General features: G+C 40.4%; 1 protein-coding gene across 1 annotated transcript in view; it reads left to right on the top strand.

The window, feature by feature from the left end:
• Positions 1-17,124, top strand: part of crbn (cereblon) — a 33,428-nt gene extending 16,304 nt beyond the window's left edge. Inside the window, exons 5-11 of the mRNA XM_067998923.1 lie at positions 987-1,149; positions 2,591-2,653; positions 6,237-6,321; positions 6,625-6,740; positions 7,247-7,311; positions 14,014-14,145; positions 15,136-17,124. Coding sequence (XP_067855024.1) covers positions 987-1,149; positions 2,591-2,653; positions 6,237-6,321; positions 6,625-6,740; positions 7,247-7,311; positions 14,014-14,145; positions 15,136-15,316 — 805 coding nt within the window. The 3' untranslated portion in view covers positions 15,317-17,124. The remainder of the gene's footprint in view (positions 1-986; positions 1,150-2,590; positions 2,654-6,236; positions 6,322-6,624; positions 6,741-7,246; positions 7,312-14,013; positions 14,146-15,135) is intronic.
• Positions 17,125-21,972: the final 4,848 nt, after the last annotated feature.

Below are 21,972 nucleotides of genomic sequence, written 5' to 3'. Positions count from 1 at the left end.
TAGTTCATCCTTTCTTGGAAGGGAGGGAGAAAGTGGCAAGGAGAAGGAGGAAGAGACAAACAATGCTTTGTTGCCCACAGTAATTGGTGTATAACAATATCCTGCTCAGTCTTCAGTGAAAGGTGCTCATCGTTAGGATTTGCCTGTCTGCAAGCAAAAGCCTTTCTCCTATTTATGGGCAATAGAGCAGAAGTTACTCTTACATGTGAAGTACAACCAACCAAGAAGTATTGCTTGTCTTTATTTTATAGTAGTGGGCATTTTGAATTGGTGCTTCCCCCCCCCCCCCCCCTCAACTTTATTCCCTCTCTACAGGCTCACTTACAAGTTGTTTTGGTGCATATTTTTCTCAATGTTGGTTTCACAAGTGTGTTGAATTGTCTTAATACCAATATTTTTATATATGGTGCAATAGCTTCAACTATTTTTAACTCAAGTCTTTAATTCTTCTCATTTTATTCTCCCACAAGTCATTGACAATTTCCCCATTTCCAAATGTCAGCAGGCTTAAGGTTAATATGCAGTAGGCTCTTAATGCTTTGATAGTCCTTTAGCTGCTTTTCTAAAGGGTGACATTCGGAGTGCCAATATATCCAGGTTGATCTCAAGAGCTCTAGTACACAGTGCAAATTGCCTAATGCTGGTAATGTTGCTGCTTTACCTATTTCAGGTATGTAAGATGCTATTGGTGTTTAACTTAGAGCTGCCTCATTTTATTTTCCTGCAAATTTATATTTTTGTGGAGATTAAAGTTTTGCTCCCAGGTTCTGAAACAGTCCCCAACTCTTCCAGCATTAATGATACCACTTTTATTCCCTTCACTTGTTTCTTTCTTAATCCTGCCTGAATGAGTGGTCACAAATATAAAATCCTGGAATTCTTCCTCTTTCATTTCCCTCCCCTGCCCATTCTGCAATATATAGAATATCATCACAACAGAGGCAGTTTATTGTGTGTTAACAAATGTTCAATTAATTTGTTCCTAGAATTCGGGTGGCAAAAGTTCAGATCCTGCCAGAATGGGTCCTTCCTTCGAGCGTATCAGGAGTGCAGCTTAATTCACTTAACAAACTTCACATGTTTGTCTCAAATAAACCCCCCGCATGCCGGTTAAAGCAAGCTCAGAGATGGTGGCAGAAATATCAGAAGGTTGGTTATATAGTCTTGTCTAAAGATATCACTAACCAAGCAATCATCTTCACTAGGAAATGAGAAGCAGGTCTGAAGCTGTTCTCTGGGAAAATTAGCTTCTATTAATGACTGACTTCATACAGATAATTGATCCAGTATTGCAAATGAAAAATTGCTGTTTCTGGACTGTTAAAGTCTGCAAAAAATGCAACTTGTGAAACTGTTTGCCTGTCCTTGAATTAAAAAATCTACACAAGCAGTAACCTGGTCGGTTAAGGGTTTTTTAGTTGAAAATTTGCGCGATGTATTTCCTTGCACTACATTTCTGAACAAATTTCTACCAACTACTTTGCAGTGTTCTTTCAGTTAGATAAAATGCAATGTGCACAAACAAGTATTTGTTTTGTTCTCATTCCTTATCTGTGGAATATATAGCATAGTAACTTGCATTTAATGAGGTTTATCCTAGCGTGGTAAACTAAGCTGAGATTTCTAAGAAAATATTATATTTAAATAGGAAAAGTTTGTGATGTTATAAAATATGTAGTTGTACCAGCATAGCCTTATTTCTCTGAGTCACAGTGATCGATGTGGTATATTCACTATCCTCATCTGTTAGTGATGAGAATGTTGGTTTACATCTGAGATCTTCTGCTGAATTTCTGTTCTGAGCTGTTTAAGGGAGGTGCCAAGCAGAGACTTGTTGCTTTGCTGATGGGAGAGTCATCCTGGGCCCCTCTTCTATACTCCTATCATCCTTTTTGAAAGGGCTTGTCCACCTTGCTAAGCTGGAAGCCTAGCTGTACAGTATTTAACAAATTACTTGACCTTTTTAAGATTGTTGCAATGTTAAGGAACTAATAAATTGTACACTGCAAAGATCAAATCTCTGCAGTTTTGCCTGATTAAGCGCTTACTGTAGCTTGGCTCAAACACCCATTTACAAAGATTTTTTAAAAATTAGATGACAGTTTCTGGAGGCCTAAGACAATAAAGTTGTTAAGCCCTGTTCAGTTGATGGTGGACATCAAAATCATTGCCCAGGTCTTTCAGTGATCTGTTGTTTCACTTGTTTAAAAAAAAAATTGGCACAAAGTGAAATTGTTTCATTTCTAAACTGTGCCAACTGTTGGATTACACAATTGATTTTAAAGCTTCCCCAACAAATTAGCAATTGTGGTGAGGTGTTGACTTGCTCCCATGATTGCTTTTAAGCTAACCAGAATGGGCCAGTAATTGGTCTTCAGATGTTGTCTTCCCCAAACACCCTTCAAATGTGAGGCCTGCCTTTGGCACTTCCCCTTAGCAGTGTGGCTGAGATCAGCAACTCAGTAGTATGTGATCCCTTGCAGTCGAGCTTCATGTTGCCTCAGTATCCTTTTCAACTATAGAAAGTTTTTTTGTGTACTCATTTTAATAAAGCTTTTACCCAAATTTTAATTTTCATTGTTCTTTTCAGAGAAAGTTCCACTGTGCAAATCTGACTTGGTGGCCTCCATGGGTATATTCTTTATATGATGCAGTGAGTATAAATCTAAATTTCCTTTGTGGTAATCAAAATGACAGATGTCAATACTGCAAAATGGAATGCTGTTTCATTTTAGTTACCCATTACTGATGTGAAGAGCCCCTAGATCAGAGAGATATAGCTCGATACAAAAGAAAGTTCCCTCTACTCTGTACTAACAATGTGCCTTAATGTCCTTTGGCAACTTTGTGTTTCCACTTCACATGCCAGCCACCTGCATGAGATTGCTGTGAGGTTGTCCCTACTACAAATTAAGTTGAGACGTTCCAAATTTATTTCACGTGTTGCAGTCAGCAAAGTGAGGAGACTTGTCCCATCATTATGGGCAGGGCTCAGATTCATGTCCATGTCACTACCATAGCGCACTGAAGGATCAGTGCGCTGTGGCAGTGATGTCCAATCTGTTGTTTGCTAGCCAAGTGCGGCCTGCAACCTGATCTTATTCAGCCTGTGGAGCTTTAGCTTTTGGTCCTTCCCACTAATGGAATCTGCTGATGAATTTGTGGGAATTTTTTTTAAAACTCGGGCAGTGCTGCAGGTTCTCTAAGAAGTGCAATGGCTTAACCTGCAGCTCCCGCTCTCACCAGTGCTGCTCTTCTCCTTCAATGGGGACCAACAGTACTGGATTCTTGAAGCAAGTTCAGTGAACCCACCGGCAGATCAGTTATTTCTACCAGTGGGTTTTCCCAGAGGTGAGTTTTTGGGGATTTATGGTGCTTAATTGCAACATGATTATATGGGATAGGCTGGATGGAGCAGCTGATCTTTTTATGTCCCTCATTTTCATATTGAAGCCCTGGAAAAGGTTCAGAGGAGACTCGGTAGAATGTTTAAAAGCATTTCTCTGTGGCTCTGTACTGGGATAGAAGCAGAAGAATGGCCTACCTTGGAGCACCTGACTGACTAGGTTCCCCAATGCTGAGCCTGAGGTTGCCAGCACCCTGGCCCCCACAGTTTGCTGCTAACCATAAAAACTGTTGGACTCTGTCCCCAACATATGGCTGCATCATTAACCTCCCTTCCCACCATGCCCCAGATAAAATGGCCATCTCTAACTTGGCTACCCACTTGAGTCCTGATTCTACTTCTTACTGCAGCTCGAGTCCCTGCCTGTTGCTGCTTCTAACTCAGCCATTCACCTGAGCCCTGTTATGTTGCTTTCACTACCTATAGAAATAGAGAAAGAAAGAGTGCTAAAAGAAGCATAAGAGATAAGAGTAAAAAGAGCAGGAAGAAGAGACAACAGTGAAAGGAGAAATTAATTTGGAGAGGATAAACTCATTTGGAGAGAGACTGATGTGAAGTTAGAGGCTAAAATGAAGGCAGAGAGCAATATAGTGTGTTTACAGTTAATTTTTGCAATATGAGCAAAGCATTTTTTGTTTATCACCCACACTGAAGTTAAAGTATAAATACACCCTTAATCAGCTATTCTCTGACTACATCAGAAGGATCTGGCCCATTACGATAAACGTTTAGTCACCCTTGTGCTAAGCCACAGAATCTCCATAAATTTATTTTATTTAATGTATTGTTTGCTGTAACATTATGTATTATCCAGTTTCATGTCCAGACCTCAAATTTATTATTTAAGGTTAATGTGTTGATCAGAAAATGGAGCTTAAGCTTAGTTGCTAAATGCTTTTACAGACATTGAGAATTTTTTCATTAAATACACCAAACAGATGAGTTAATTCACTATTTTAAAAAAAAATCTTGAGTGATGTTTCGATGTGCTCCAAAGTGCATTTGCCTAAATCGTTGTCTCATATCTCAGCTGTTGTGGGTAAATGCAGCATCTATGTATGCTGCTTAGTGGTAAAAATGGCAGATGTTTGACTACAGTAGCTACCATCGTTGACACTCATGATGGATGTATCTCTAACTGGCTGGGAAGCAGATGGGGATTGAGAACGTGATCTCAAGGCATAAAAGCTATAAACAGATGGAAAATCAGGACAGTTGGACAAACCGTATAACATCATGCTTTGGGTGCCTAATCAGGTGGTCAGGCACTTTAAAATGCTGCCATGGTCATATTCAACAAGCTGGAAACTATGATTAGGTAATGTGTTAATTTGCTACTAATGCAGAAAATACATGGGTGCTTCACTGCCAGTGATGCCCAATATTTTGACACACAACACTGGGAGACCTCCTCAGAAAGGGCATGATCCAGCACAATATGTGTCTTCTCCATTGGAACTTGCCAGATGCGATGTGAGTTCCTGATCTGTGATGTGCAGGCAAAATGCAAAAACCCACAAGGAAGGAGCAAATTGGGGCGAGTCATCCAGCACCACAGTCAAGTACATCCTAGTGACAGGTTATAGAATGAGATTAAGAATAATCTTCAAAAAAGTGAAGATTTTTGCAGCTTTGAATTCTTTGTGTATACTGTGCATAAGTGTGGACATTTTTTTTAACTGAAAATCACTACAGAGAGATCTTGCATGTGTATAATAGTAATAGTACAAGTGTAGTTAAAATCATCAGATATAGATTTTGATTGCATTTCTAAAAAGTTCACATTTGTCAGATATTACACACATCAAATTAGAATCCAGGATTTATTTCACTGAGTAGGGAGGACATGATAATCCACCACGAACTATTGAAATTTAAAAGTTTGTGAAATTAATTGCTAAACTCTTCTAATACAACAGATATGGGGCTGCTGTTTAAAACGGAAATCAATTTGAATGCAGATTGTTGCAAACAAACCATACGCATTGCTTTTTGTTGTATGATTTCCCTCCTTTTCCATATATGATTGCCTACCATCTTGAAAGTTCCATTGTGAAGAGTGAAGTATTAAATTCACCCGTCTGTTTCAAAACCAAGTATTACTTTCACAGATGAATCATGGAATTCTGAATATTTATCTCCATAACTCCATACAGCGATTCAAGAATAAGATCCGTTACCAAGTTTAAGATTCAATTGCGGGACTGAGACACTTCAGCTCCCCCAAATTGCTCCGCAGATTTGGCCAGTGAGTAACTGCACCACAGACCAGGAAGATTTCGACTTTGATCCATGTCTGTTGTTCAACTGAGCCAGTGGTAGGGGCATTACAGTTGGCCTCCGCTCCTCTGGATTGGGGAGAGGAAAATCGGCCAAGAATCCTATCCCTACTGTAAGTACACATTTGTGGATGTCAGGTTGCAATGGATGCAGTTGAATAGTCTGCCAGCTTTAACTGTCAAGGCTTACGTGTGTAGTGGCCATTTTACTGAGGTACCAGAGGCATCTAGGAAACGACAACTTAGCATGGAATCCACTCTTTCAAGACGAGGGGAGGAGAAAAAATTGCATTGGGTGGGGGGGGGAAATATTGCCAGAAACCTTATTTTTCCTAATTTCAGTTCCATACAGCAAGCAGGACATGGAGAAATCATTGTAAAGTACTTGAATACAGGAAATTATTCGAACCATTTCAGAGAGAAGTAACAGTTCAAATACAGTTTTATAATGGCATTCACTAAAACACCTGTTGTATAAAGCAGGTTATAAAGTGTGACTAATCATCCCCTGGTGTATGCAGTCGTTTGTTTACCTCTTTGTCCATATATAGGAAATACTAATGGAAAGAATGAAAAAACAACTCCGTGAGTGGGATGAAAATCTCAAGGATGACTCGCTTCCCTCAAATCCTGTAGGTAAGAATTAATTAAATGTTTCACTCTTTCTTTCATCGTGCATAAAAAGTCTATTGTTAGTTTTGCCATGCAGATTCAAGAAGCTTTTCTTCTGCAGTGCAAATCAGACTGCGGTTTTTAAAAATGTAACTTCTTAACTTGGTTCATGCTCGTCAATGGATTTAACTATATGTTGAAAAGGTTCTGAAGTATCTAGCCCAGATATAGTTTGAAATCTGTGTGCAGTCAATGTGTATTGAGGGGGGGGGGGCGGGGTGGAATTTGCTATTTTTTCTTCAACAGAAACTGTATTATTGTGTTCAGATTTTTCTTATAGAGTTGCTGCTTGTTTACCAATTGATGATGCCTTAAGAATAGAGCTTCTGAAAATTGGTAGTGCAATTCAGCGGTTGCGTTGTGAATTGGATCTGATGGACAAAGTAAGTGCTGAAAAATGTGTTTTACTGTAATAAACTATAATTGTGCATTTAAACTGGTTCAACTAGTAATTTGTGATGTATTTCATCAACCACTGAAACCAAACAAGCAATTCTATCTGTATAATTAAACGCCTTAAGTGTTGCACCCCTTCAACCAATACCATTGTTGAGACCAATGTCCCTTCAACTAATCAGATCACAGAACAATGTAATCAAGGACACTGTCTAAGGTCACATGAAAAATGGGTAATTGGGCAAGTTGCACGATGGCTGCTAGTGCTCTTTTCCAATGAGTCGCAGTTTTCAGGAGAGGGGAGAAAATTAGAAGAGAAGGAAAAAATACAACGCCATACAAATATGTTCACTACAGTGCTGTAGCATTGCATGTAGTAAAAATAACAGGAATTGCCATTTACTATAGTAAATATGTCTTGAATACAGTGCTTTTGTAATGTAACACAATTACAAAAATCTTTACATTTATTTAACTAATTTTTTGTTTACAGTGTACGTCTCTTTGTTGTAAAAGATGTCACCACACAGAAATAACTACCAAAAATGATATTTTCAGGTGAGTTTTCCTTTTGATGCAATTGTCACTGTAGGATTCTAATTCTATAACCCAGCACATGAGATCCTTGGACTGTTAGCATTGCCACAGGCCAGCCACTGCTATTATATAGAATAACAGCCTGGTTGAAATTGAGTATGCAGAAGGAAAAATATGAACAAACGGTTTGATTGGTAATAATGTAGATCTATTTAGTTAGAATCATAGAATCATAGAAGTTTACAACACGGAAACAGGCCCTTCGGCCCAACATGTCCATGTCGCCCAGTTTATACCACTAAGCTAGTCCCAATTGCCTGCACTTGGCCCATATCCCTCGATACCCATCTTACCCATGTAACTGTCCAAATGCTTTTTAAAAGACAAAATTGTACCCGCCTCTACTACTGCCTCTGGCAGCTCGTTCCAGACACTCACCACCCTTTGAGTGAAAAAATTGCCCCTCTGGATCCTTTTGTATCTCTCCCCTCTCACCTTAAATCTATGCCCCCTCGTAATAGACTCCCCTACCTTTGGGAAAAGATTTTGACTATCGACCTTATCTATGCCCCTCATTATTTTATAGACTTCTATAAGATCACCCCTTAACCTCCTACTCTCCAGGGAATAAAGTCCCAGTCTGTCTAACCTCTCCCTGTAAGTCAAACCATCAAGTCCCGGTAGCATCCTAGTAAATCTTTTCTGCACTCTTTCTAGTTTAATAATATCCTTTCTATAATAGGGTGACCAGAACTGTACACAGTATTCCAAGTGTGGCCTCACCAATGCCCTGTACAACTTCAACAAGACATCCCAACTCCTGCATTCAATGTTCTGACCAATGAAACCAAGCATGCTGAATGCCTTCTTCACCACCCTATCCACCTGTGACTCCACTTTCAAGGAGCTATGAATCTGTACTCCCAGATCTCTTTGTTCTATAACTCTCCCCAACGCCCTACCATTAACGGAGTAGGTCCTGGCCCGATTCGATCTACCAAAATGCATCACCTCACATTTATCTAAATTAAACTCCATCTGCCATTCATCGGCCCACTGGCCCAATTTATCAAGATCCCGTTGCAATCCTAGATAACCTTCTTCACTGTCCACAATGCCACCAATCTTGGTGTCATCTGCAAACTTACTAACCATGCCTCCTAAATTCTCATCCAAATCATTAATATAAATAACAAATAACAGCGGACCCAGCACCAATCCCTGAGGCACACCGCTGGACACAGGCATCCAGTTTGAAAAACAACCCTCGACAACCACCCTCTGTCTTCTGTCGTCAAGCCAATTTTGTATCCAATTGGCTACCTCACCTTGGATCCCATGAGATTTAACCTTATGTAACAACCTACCATGCGGTACCTTGTCAAATGCTTTGCTGAAGTCCATGTAGACCACGTCTACTGCACAGCCCTCATCTATCTTCTTGGTTACCCCTTCAAAAAACTCAATCAAATTCGTGAGACATGATTTTCCTCTCACAAAACCATGCTGACTGTTCCTAATTAGTCCCTGCCTCTCCAAATGCCTGTAGATTCTGTCCCTCAGAATACCCTCTAACAACTTACCCACTACAGATGTCAGGCTCACTGGTCTGTAGTTCCCAGGCTTTTCCCTGCCGCCCTTCTTAAACAAAGGCACAACATTTGCTACCCTCCAATCTTCAGGCACCTCACCTGTAGCGGTGGATGATTCAAATATCTCTGCTAGGGGACCCGCAATTTCCTCCCTAACCTCCCATAACGTCCTGGGATACATTTCATCAGGTCCCGGAGATTTATCTACCTTGATGCGCGTTAAGACTTCCAGCACCTCCCTCTCTGTAATATGTACACTCCTCAAGACATCACTATTTATTTCCCCAAGTTCCCTAACATCCATGCCTTTCTCAACCGTAAATACCGATGTGAAATATTCATTCAGGATCTCACCCATCTCTTGTGGTTCCGCACATAGATGACCTTGTTGATCCTTAAGAGGCCCTACTCTCTCCCTAGTTACCCTTTTGCCCTTTATGTATTTGTAGAAGCTCTTTGGATTCACCTTTGCCTGATCTGCCAAAGCAATCTCATATCCCCTTTTTGCCCTCCTGATTTCTCTCTTAACTCTACTCCGGCAATCTCTATACTCTTCAAGGGATCCACTTGATCCCAGCTGCCTATGCATGTCATATGCCTCCTTCTTCTTTTTGACGAGTGCCTCAATCTCCCGAGTCATCCAAGGTTCCCTACTTCTACCAGCCTTGCCCTTCACTTTATAAGGAATGTGCTTACACTGAACCCTGGTTAACACACTTTTGAAAGCCTCCCACTTACCAGACGTCCCTTTGCCTGCCAACAGACTCTCCCAATCAACTTCTGAAAGTTCCTGTCTAATACCATCAAAATTGGCCTTTCCCCAATTTAGAATTTTAACTTTTGGGCCAGACCTATCCTTCTCCATAGCTATCTTAAAACTAATGGAATTATGATCACTGGTCCCAAAGTGATCCCTCACTAACACTTCTGTCACCTGCCCTTCCTTATTTCCCAAGAGGAGGTCAAGTTTTGCCCCCTCTCTAGTCGGGACATCCACATACTGAATGAGAAATTCCTCCTGAATACACTCAACAAATTTCTCTCCATCCAAGCCCCTAATGCTATGGCTGTCCCAGTCAATGTTGGGAAAGTTAAAGTCCCCTACTATTACCACCCTATTTTTCTTGCAGCTGTCTGTAATCTCCTTACATATTTGCTCCTCAATTTCCCGTTGACTATTTGGGGGTCTGTAGTACAATCCTATCAAAGTGATCTCTCCCTTCTTATTTTTCAGTTCTACCCATATGGACTCAGTGGGCGAACCCTCGGATATATCCCTTCTCCCTAATCAAGAACGCAACTCCCCCTCCTCTCTTACCTCCTGCTCTATCTTTCCTATAGCATCTGTACCCTGGAACATTGAGCTGCCAGTCCTGCCCCTCCCTTAGCCATGTTTCAGTAATAGCTATAACATCCCAGTCCCATGTACCCATCCATGCCCTGAGTTCATCTGCCTTGCCCATCAGACTTCTTGCATTGAAATAAATGCAGTTTAATCTAGTCTTCCCTTGGTCTTTGCCCTGCTTTCTCAGACCATCTGTCCGGTCATGTTCTGTACACTCTCCCTTACTGCCTTTTGTTTCTGTCACCACTTTATTTCCCACTGACTTCCTGCATCGGTTCCCATCCCCCTGCCACATTAGTTTAAACCCTCCCCAACAGCACTAGCAAACACTCCCCCTAGGACATTGGTTCCAGTCCTGCCCAGATGCAGACCGTCCAATTTGTACTGGTCCCACCTCCCCCAGAACCGGTTCCAATGGCCCAGGAATTTGAATCCCTCCCTCTTGCACCATCTCTCAAGCCACGTATTCATCTTAGCTATCCTGTCATTCCTACTCTGACTAGCCCGTGGCACTGGTAGCAATCCTGAGATTACTACCTTTGAGGTCCTACTCTTTAGTTTAACTCCTAACTCCCTAAATTCAGCTTGTAGGACCTCATCCTGTTTTTTACCTATATCGTTGGTGCCTATATGCACCACGACAACTGGCTGTTCACCCTCCCCCTCCAGAATGTCCTGCAGCCGCTCCGAGACATCCTTGACCCTTGCACCAGGGAGGCAACATACCATCCTGGAGTCTCGGTTGCGTCCGCAGAAACGCCTGTCTATTCCCCTTACAATCGAGTCCCCTATCACTATAGCTCTGCCACTCTTTTTCCTGCCCTCCTGTGCAGCAGAGCCAGCCACGGTGCCATGAACCTGGCCACTGCCACCTTCCCCTGGTGAGCCATCTCCGCCAACAGTATCCAAAACGGTATACCTGTTTTGGAGGGAGATGACCGCAGGGGACCCCTGCACTGCCTTCCTACTCTTCCTCTGTCTGTTGGTCACCCATTCACTATCTCCCTCAGTAATTTTTATCTGCGGTGTGACCAACTCACTGAACGTGCTATCCACGACTTTCTCAGCATCGCGGATGCTCCAAAGTGAGTCCATCCGCAGCTCCAGAGCCGTCAAGCGTTCAAACAATAGCTGCAGCTGGACACACTTCCCGCAGGTGAAGGAATCAGGGATACAGGAAGGAGCCCTGAATTCCCACATCCCACAAGAGGAACATGACACGGCGCTGGGATCTCCTGCCATGACTTAACCCTTAAGTTAGCTTAACAACAACTGCAATGTCAAGAGAAAAAAAAGGAAAGAAAAACTACTTACCACTCCCTTTAAGGAGTTTACTCCTTTAAATTGTTCTCAATTTAGAGAATGTTAACTACACTAGGGACCTTGATTGACTAAAAAATAAACGCTACTTCCTATAAGACCTGCAGACCTTCCCTTTCCTTTTACTTTAGTTACTGTCGATAAGTAGAAATACTCACCTGAACCTACTCACCAATCAGGTGCCTCCCCTGTGTCGCGTCCCGATCTGATTCCTGACGTCACTTCGAACTCGGTCGCAGCTCCGCTCGGCTCCTCTCAGCGCTCTGAAATCCCGCCTTTTATCGGACGCTCCCTCCGCTCGGCTCGGCTCCTCTCAGCTGTTCTCAGCGCTCTGAAATCCCGCCTTTTATCGGACGCTCCCTCCGCTCGGCTCGGCTCCTCTCAGCGCTCTGAAATCCCGCCTTTTATCGGACGCTCCCTCCGCTCGGCTCGGCTCCTCTCAGCGCTCTGAAATCCCGCCTTTTATCGGACGCTCCCTCAGCTCGGCTCCTCTCAGCGCTCTGAAATCCCGCCTTTTATCGGACGCTCCCTCCGCTCGGCTCGGCTCCTCTCAGCGCTCTGAAATCCCGTCTTTTATCGGACGCTCCCTCCGCTCGGCTCGGCTCCACTCAGCTGTTCTCAGCGCTCTGAAATCCCGCCTTTTATCGGACGCTCCCTCCGCTCGGCTCGGCTCCTCTCAGCTGTTCTCAGCGCTCTGAAATCCCGCCTTTTATCGGACGCTCCCTCCGCTCGGCTCGGCTCCTCTCAGCACTAAAGATTTTCCTTTCAAATTTATAGCATACCATTTATGCATGGTCTCAGTGCAATATTTAATAAATTTGCAATTACTGCTATAAATTTGAAAGGAAAAACTTAAGTGCAACTAAATAGATCTACATTATTACCAATCAAACCGTTTGTTCATATGTAATTAAGATCTGCATTCAGTGCACACCTCAAAGTTGTCATTCACCACAGAGCCAAAAATAATGTCCTTCCCTGCCATCTTTGGACTGTAGGTGTTTAGCAACAGTGAGTTCCAAATTTCACCCCATCCCCCCACAGTATTGCCAGACCAAATGATTCCCCAATGCTACCAAACACTAGCAGCCTCACCTCAGTTCTGCCAAATTTTAGGGCCACCCCCAGTGCTGCCAAAGCCAAGGGGCACGTCTAGCTTTCACAGAATAATGGACAACATCATGGAATTCAATTCCGAAAGCACCATTTTTTTTTTAAATCCCCAAAATGCCTCTTAATAAAAATAGCATTTTATTTATTCAAAGTCACTGTATATCAGTGCCCTGATATAATCACTTACCTGCCATAAGTACCCCCACTGTTGTAAAACAATGTATCCTCCGACTCATGGAAAATCAGCTCGTATATTCAAAAAAAAATTAGTTAGAATATGGTTATTACTGCAACAATCTAATAAGGATGACATTTTTGTTCTGGAACCGATGAACGTAAGAATTGGAGTAGGCCATTTAGATCCGTGCCTATTCCGCAATTCAATTAGATCATTTGACTGATCTGTACCTCATCCCCATTACCTTTGCTCCATATTGTTACCTAACAAAAATTTATCGATCTCCAAGTCTTGAAAAATTTCAGTTGACCCATATTTGACTGCCTTTTGGGGAGAAAGTTTCAGATTTCTACTACCCTTTGTACGAAAAGGTGCTTCCAGATTTTGCTCCCAAATGGCCTAGCTCTAATTTTAAGATTATACCCCCTTGTTCTGGATTCCTCCACCAGAGGAAATAGCTTTTCTATATATCTACTCTGTTGAAACCCCTTATTTTAAACACCTTGATGAGATCACCCCTCCTCGTCCTTCTTAACTCAAACCAAGTTTATGCAACCTGTCCTCATAATTTAATCTTTTAAGTCCTAGTATCATTCTGGTGAAATCTGTGCTGTACCCCTCTACGGCCAACATATCCTTCCTGAGGTGCAGTACTCCAGATAAGATCTAACCAAGACTCTGTACAACTGAAGCATCACTTCCTCACTTTTGAATCCCAACCCCCTTAAGATGGTCAAATTCCATTAGCCTTTTTGATTACTTTTTATACTGGTTCACTAGCTTTGTGATTTGTGTATATGGACACCTAAATCCCTTTGCTTCTCCACATCTCCTCGTCTCTTGCCATTAATATTCCAATTTGTCTTTCTCAGATCGAAAGTGGATGACCTCACACTTCCCCCATTTGAACTCCATCTGCCATAGTTTTACTCACCGGTCTGTATGTCCCTTTGTAACTTCCTGCTCTCATCTACACAACTCACTGCCTCCTAACCTAGTGACATCTGAAAACTTGGATATACAACTCTCTTCCTGCATCCAAGTTATTCAGACATATGTATAAAGTGAAAAGCTGAACTCCAGCAATTATCGTAGAAGTTGAACTACCTCAATGATTGTATATTTTGGTTTGCATGGTTATTCACTGCTTAACTAATTCTTCTCTTTTTTAATAGTTTATCCTTGTATGGACCCATGGCTGCCTATGTGAATGCTCATGGTTATGTACATGAAACCCTCACTGTATATAAAGCTAACAACCTGAACTTAATTGGTCGACCATCAACTCAGCATAGCTGGTTCCCTGGGTAATCTCTAATTTAACTTTGTCTCTGACTATGTTAAATTTCACATTGGCTACTGTACTGTAGTCAGTGAAATACTAAATGTCCCTGTTCTATTCAGTGCCTAATTCATTCTGATCACTTCACTTTATTATTTAGCAATGCTCAATGTTTATATCACAAAGGTAGCACACCATCTATTTTGACAGTATTGGACATTTTCTATTACATAGCATTGATATTATGTTTGACTACTTTTTATGCCGAGCTCTAATCAAAAGAATTACCAGTATTTAAATACTGGTGTTTATTCATATCAAGCAAGCAGTATTGTCAAAGTTTCTGCAAGGTTTAGGCATCACAACAAATGCTGCATTGAAGAAAGTAAACTTTTGGGTTATTGAAGTGGAATTAGATCCTAAACTACTCACTTGGGTGTATGTATATACTGCGTGAAAAAAGCACGACTTGCCTGGATAATGGAGAATTTGGCATCTGAAGCAAGACACGAATTCAATTGATCAAAACCTAAGCATTGAGAAAAATTAATTCACTGGACAGTATCTGCACTGCTGTTTAAAATGTAATATAAATAAATGTTTGCTTTAATAAACTGATATGTGGAACAAATGTGGTTGTCAGGGGGAAAATTGTGTAAATTGCAAATCAAGTGTAGAGTGCTTTATGGATGAACTAGAAAAAAGAAATTAGGGCCCAGTAGTGAGGCAACAAAATCTATCCATGAAATCAATATAAAATTTAATTTTGCACATCTGACTGTTATAACAGAGCTAGTTATGTACATTTCTCATTAAATTTAAATTATTTTTAATGTATATGTGCAAATGCAAAAACAATTATATGAAAGTAAGATTGACATGAGATGAACTGTTACTAGTATCTTCTCAATATCGTTGTTTATCATGTATCGTGTGCCAATTTTGATTTATATCCTCACATGGTTCACTTGCAGGTTTCTTAACACCCCTCATTTTGCTGTGAAATATTTTGCAGGTTTGCATGGACTATCGCCCAGTGCTGCACTTGTGGAAGTCACATGGGCTGGAAGTTTACAGCAACTAAGAAAGAATTGTTGCCCCAGAAGTTTTGGGGATTAACGCGGTCAGCTTTGCAACCCAGGATACCAGAACTGGATGATGAAAATCAGGAAGGATGCTGGCGACCATGTCTTTGAGAGAGAGGGGGTGTGTGTGTGTGTGTGTGTGTGTGTGTATACATATGAATGAAACAGTGAATAGCACTGTAGTTACTTGTGCCAAAAGATGAAACCTCTAGTTCTGCTAATCACAGTTATTCAACAAAAGAATAACAAACTGTGAGTGGTATGCACAACATGGCTCTGTTGGATCTGATTACTTCAAAATTAAATATTCAGATTCAAATGACTGGCAAAGCACTGTTTGAAATATGCTTGCACATTGTCTTCATTAAGTGACAATAAATTACAGTATTGTTGTAGACCAGCTCACCAGATCAGGTGCAATGATTTAATAAATGTTTTTAAAAAAAACATTTTTAAAAAATCTTTTTGAGTTAACATGATAGTCATTATTAAATGTTTCTTGCAATATGGGTAAACTGTATTTTTATTTAGGATGTTGAAATTCTTGGAGAAATTCATGGATTTAATGTACCAAGAAAGCTTTGCTGTATCATTTAGGGTAGGGCCATTCATAGCCTAAATCTGAAAAAGAAAGTAATGTCTATCATATATCTGTGCTTTTTTTTTTAAAAAAGGTGACATTTCAAACGTCTAGTTCAAGCATTTGGTGTTGATTGAGAGTTCTGGGTTATTAAGATATAGTTTTTATAGTAATTCTCTACAACAAGACCTTACCATTGTGTGAAGAATAATCTTCCTGTATCATACTCTGCATCAATTGGCTTCTTGACTAGGACCAGGAACTTAATTGCATTTCTAAGGATGGATGCTGAAAGTAGATATTGCATTGTCTTACATCTTTGCCAACTGCTCTTGTGCAAATCAGTAAAAGAATGTAGGAAGGGGAAGCTAAGCATTAAATCCTGAGGGTCAATTTTACAACCTTGCACTCCTAGTGGGGAGCCCCCTCTGCTGGGAGTGTTTATAGTGAATTTGGGTACATGGACCCTACAATTTTCCATCCACTCATTAGTGGGTTGTTCGGAGTACCTACCCAAATTCCAGATATGTGCTCCCAATAGGCAAGTTTCTTTGTCGGGAGTACAACTCTATAAAATCAGCCCCACTAATTCAGTAGCTAGACTTGAAAGCGAAAAGATGTTCGCAATCCAATGAGGAGGGCATGGTATTTGAATTTTGCATGGATGCTAATAGGTAAGGCCATTGAGCATCACCTTGCATTGTTCTTTTAAGATGCTAACTGACTTCCAGAATTTTATATTTAATGAACAAATAAAAGTAATGTTTTATAACATGGAAACATTATGCAGTACAATTAACTTTTGAAAAAAAATTGTTTTGCATAATTCCAGGAGCTGACCTGTAACAAGATTATTGTAATAACTTAATGAATGCTTTAATTGTAATTTTGTTTAATAAATCTACAGTTATTAGTCTGCTGAGGCTGTTGCAAAAATTATCTGCTGTAGGCATTTCAAAGTAGCAAATATAATATTATTGATAGACCAGAATTTGCTAAAATGCATTAGTGATATGATGAACTTGTTAATAAGGCACTACAGTGCTGTTCTTTGTTTTCATTCATTCTGGCAAATTACTTAGTTCCTAGTGTTACAATGGGATCTATTTTTCTTGGAGACTGTCTGTAAATAAATGGGATTTACTGCTTGTTTAGTAATTTGAGAATCATTGAGTTGAAAGCATTGTTTTAACTGTAAGTGTTCTGAGAAGCAGTGCTCTTTTCAGTAACACTGGCTTTTTGTCTGTTTTCTCTTGAAAGAAAAATTATATTCTTTACAAAGCAAATAAAAAGGATCTGTGATGCAACTGAGCTCATTAAAGAGATTTTGGAGACATTACCTTTAAAAGAATCTTGGTGTTTTATGACGCTAACCTACTTCCATAATTTTATATTTAATGAGAAAATTAAAGTATACATTTTTTATAACATGGAAGCATTATGCAGTGCAATTTTGCCTTTTTGTTTTTTAAAAAAAACATTGTTAAATTGGTAAAGCTACAAGCAGTTTTTTTTAAACTCCTAGTGGAACAGTCAGTTTAAATCTTACTCTGTGTTCTTGGAAGACAAGTCTTTTTAAAACATAACGCTGGTAATTGTGACACCATCTGTCATGTAACTGTTCCAGAAGAACATCCAAAGTATCAAACAGGATGCAAGGCTCTTTTATGACGCAGTGATTGGGGGGGAAAAAATTGTTGCATTCTGTGTAAACTTCTCAATATACAGAATCTGAGCAATTAGAAGTATATTGGAGGATTGAGGCTGTTTTTTTATGATGATTTTGTATTTCTTACTATTGGGAATATATATATACTGTCTTTAGGCGTCCCTGCTCTGCTACTCACATCCCAGTTCCGAAAGATTTGAGTCGACCCTAATTGGTTACGGTGGCACATAATTTATTGTGAACAGTTTAATACACACTGTATTTAAGCAGCAGTTTACAGGATGGAAACTGGAGGTGTATTACCCGCTGGGTCAGGCTCCCGCCTTGGTCCTCGCCTCTCGTAATCCTCACTGCTCCCACCCTCTTGGATCCTGCCTTTTGCAGACTTTCTACACAGGCGTTGGGCTCCTGCCACTTCGTCCACCTTAACAACTCGTCTGCTGCTTCTTGAGGGATCCCCGACACTGAGCCCTTGCTTGAGCTCTGTCTTTATACACTGCTTAGCTGGAAGTCCTGTGGTCAGCTGACTACCCATCCCCAGCCAAAGTAGTGAGGCAGACAGTAGTCCATCAGCTTGACAAAAGGATCTCAATTGCCAGCACCAGGCTGACATCATTGACTTGCTGGGAGAATAACAAAACCCTTACTCTCGAGGAGATGGCTTAATGTTCCCTCATCAATAGTTGTTAATGTTAACAACATGGGACAATTGCCAAGTATTCAGCCTCATCCATGAGATGGGCGGCTCGTCCTTCCCCAGTATCTTGAACAAAGGATGAGCTGTGTCCCCACAATACACATTTTACAGACTAATCACTTCAAAAATACTGTCTGCAGCTGTTCCTAGGAAAATTATAAGCTTGGATCACTAGCTGTCCAAGGAACAGCTAGTGATCCAAGCTTATAATTTGTACAGCATATGTGGTTACAGTTAAATGTATTTCATGATACACACAGTGCATAAACAATTCCTTTTAAATAATATTTAAAAGTAGAATGGATGTAAATTCAACTATCCTTTATGAGTTTCATTTGCAACAACAAACAAAAATCTACTGGAAACACTCAGCAGGTCTGGCAACACCTGTGGAGAAAAGAGACAAGTTACATTTTGGATCCTGATCCTCCTTCAAAACCCTTTTTCTTCAGATCTTGAAGGGTCCATACTAGAAATGTTAGCTTGTCTGTGTTCTCCACAGAAGCTCTCTGATCTGAATATTTCCAGTATTTTCTGTTTTTATTTGATTTCCAGCATCTGCAGTATTTTGATTTTTGGTAGTATTCAACTATACTATTTGTATCTATCATAAGGATATAAATAAGAGCAGGAGTCGGCCATCCGGCCCCTCAGGCTTGCTCTGCCATTCAATAAGATCATGGTTGATCTTCGACCTCAACTTCACATTTCTGCCCGATCCCCATTTCCCTTGATTCCCTTAGAGTCCAAACATCTATCGATCTCTGCCTTGAATATACTCAACGACTGAGCATCCACAGCCATTTGGCGTAGAGAATTCCAAAGATTCACAACCCTCTGAGTGTAGAAATTTCTCCTTATCTCAGTCCTAAATGGCTGACCCCTTATCCTGAGATTATGATCCCTAGTTCCAGACTCTCCAGCCAGGGAAAATAGTGTCTCAGCATTTACCGTTTCAAGCCCTCTGAGTCGTGCATGTTTCAATGTGATCACCTCATTTTTCTAAACTCCAGAGAGCATAGGCCAAATCTACCCAATCTCTCATAGTACAACTCTCTCGTCCAGGAGTCAATCTACTGAACCTTCATTGCACTACCTCTAACGCAAGTATATTATCCAAAGAGTTTACTGGTCCGTTTGAAGCTTCAGTGAATGTTCACACATTCAGAATGCAATTACAGTTCAGCAAAGGAAAAGCTTATTGTCAAATTGGGGGGAAAATAATAATGAAATGAATCCTTGAAACTTCTGTTGCTGAGAGGATATTTTTTCCCCATTAATTGAGCGTGATTCTGGAAGTTCTAGCTATTAACTTTTTTTTAAAATCTCAATTCATTTGCAAGAGTTCCTCGAACTGAAGGAGACCATATCAAACTAGGAAATAATTCAACCACTTTGATGCTTGCGTTCAGAATTATTATCCAGTTGTCAGTTTTAAAGCTCAAGTTTCTATTTTGACGTCTTGATATATGAAGGTGACATAAACAAATTTATAGAGCAAATATTCTGATGTGTAGGAGCAGCCTTGCTGGCATTAATCTTGCAAGTGGGGACCAGAAAATTATTCTGTGAAGTTGGCATATCATTTTGGAGCCCATTTAGACAGCCTGAAGATTTGGCTAATGCCTGCATGTCCATCTTCTCAAGCACCACCACAAAACAGATATAATGAGGCACATTCAGTCAATAATGCTTTTGGTCTCTTGGGGATGTGTTTCAGATGCTTGTCTTCAACCATCTGTCATATTTTCATTGCAATTTTATTTTCCTCAACATTGCTGTAAACTGTAGAATTGAGAGACTTTTAATTAAAGTAAGAAAGGATTAGCCAACAAAACTAAAATATACGGAGCTTTGCAAATTCCATGTAGTTAATCCCTATTCAGGACAAAAACATCAGTGCATAGTTAATTAATAATAATTGAAATCACAACTTAAAATGAGCCTAAAAAGGGATTTTTTTTTCCCTGTTATTTCCTAGAACTGAATTGAAATTGATGACACGTATTAACTAAAGGAGTGACAAAAGTTTCTCAATAGCTGGATCAAGTTCACATAGAAACAAAATCAAATGTAAAACATTTTCATTAATCCTGCTGACTTGCCGAAGAAAGGCAATTAATATTGATCTTAAATTAGTTTAACCTGGAAAATATAGTCAATGAAATACTGAGGTGTAGTCAATATAATATCAAAGAACATAAAACAAAACCAGTCAGTACAAAATCAGTCAAAATAGCATTTTTTCAATTTATCGCAGTCTACCTTGCACAGAAAGCAGCAAATAAAATGTGCAATATACTAATACTGCTTCATTTTAATAAGATGTACTCAGGAGGCAGTGTCATGCTACAAATACTGTAAAATGAAATAGGATTATCTCAAACTGTAGCAGAGCAAATTCACTCAAGTTGTTCCACTGACAATGAACACCTCTAACTTACTGAACAGAAAAATCTTGCACATGGATCCATTTATTCCAAGAATAGAAAATAAATAATCCATACTTTCCTAGTCTCAAAACAAACTCTTATTTTGAGGCCAACATTATATATTTGGTGCCTTTTATAAAACAAAATCTTAGTCACCTATGTGGGCATTAACAAAAGTAGACCCATTTTCAGGTTTCAGTAAGGTATCCTGTATAAACGTTTCTAACAAATAAAATCTATTTGAACAAATGTTGTAATTAATATATGTTAAAAGTCTTTTATTAAAAATGTAAATATTTGCAAGAATAATTCAACTGAATTTTTAAAATACTTGATCCTCAAAGGAAATGGAAGAAAACAGACTTGCTTTGTTTACAGTATGTATAAATGATTTAGAGCTAGTATGGGGAATTTAGGGTCTTTCCCAGAGGTTCGTGGAGCTGGACGATAGTTCAGACAAAGTAACTCACCTGACTTGGTAGTTTTGTGAATCAAAGTGATTATTTATTTATTTATTTATTTATTTAGTGATTTAAAAAGAGCACATAGCAAGAATAAAGCAACTCAATACATGGATTATTCTACCCGGTAATACAAGTGGGGGTTCGCAATGTTCCTTATTTAATGATTTAAAAGAGCGCATGAGCAGGCACAAAGCAAAGGGAGCAAGTAGCTTATACAACCTTATGCATCAAAGCAGCCGTCTCGGTCTAGAAGTAGGATGTCAATTGCTGCAGTAACAGGTGCGTCGTTGAGAGATGTGACGAGTGATGTGTCGAGGTTCTTCTCATCAAGGTTTGTCTTTTCATCAAAGTTTAGAGACAAAGTGGTTTGGTCAAAGCTCAGAATCGAAGTCTTTTTGTCAAAGTTCAGAAACAAAGGGCTCGATTTTCGCACCCCCGAGCGGGTGCGTTCATGGTGGGGGGGTTGCGAAAATCAGGGATTCCTGGGGCGGGTCCGGAGCCTGGCTCCAACCCGCCCACTTCCGGGTTCCCCAGTGACGCGCTGACATGCGTGCGCAGCCCCCGCATGTGGGACTCCCGCCGGCAATTAAAGCCAGCGGGGTGCCACTTAAAGTACTTGAACCGGTACTTCAGGTTGTTTACAGACCTGATTGACCTGATATTTTAGGAGGGGTGGGATTCTGCAATGCACTGAGACTGTTTCCCATACTGGGGGAAACACTCCCAGTTCAAATGAATGTGTTGCAGCCATCAGCCTGTGGCAGCTGCAAAGGTCCATTTGACAGGTGAGGGGGGGTGGGGGAGACCCTCACTCATTGCAGGAGGCCACTCTCACTTTGGACAAAGTTTGGCCTCCACCACCCTCCTCCTAACACTACAATTGACCAACTTGGAACCTCAACCCCGGTGTGCGGACACATTTACC

The sequence above is a fragment of the Heptranchias perlo genome, chromosome 17 (genome assembly GCF_035084215.1).
Source record: "Heptranchias perlo isolate sHepPer1 chromosome 17, sHepPer1.hap1, whole genome shotgun sequence".
In the NCBI taxonomy this organism is placed as follows: Eukaryota; Metazoa; Chordata; class Chondrichthyes; order Hexanchiformes; family Hexanchidae; genus Heptranchias; species Heptranchias perlo.
Note: the sequence above shows the minus strand (reverse complement) of the source record. Positions and strands in the feature narration are given on the sequence as shown.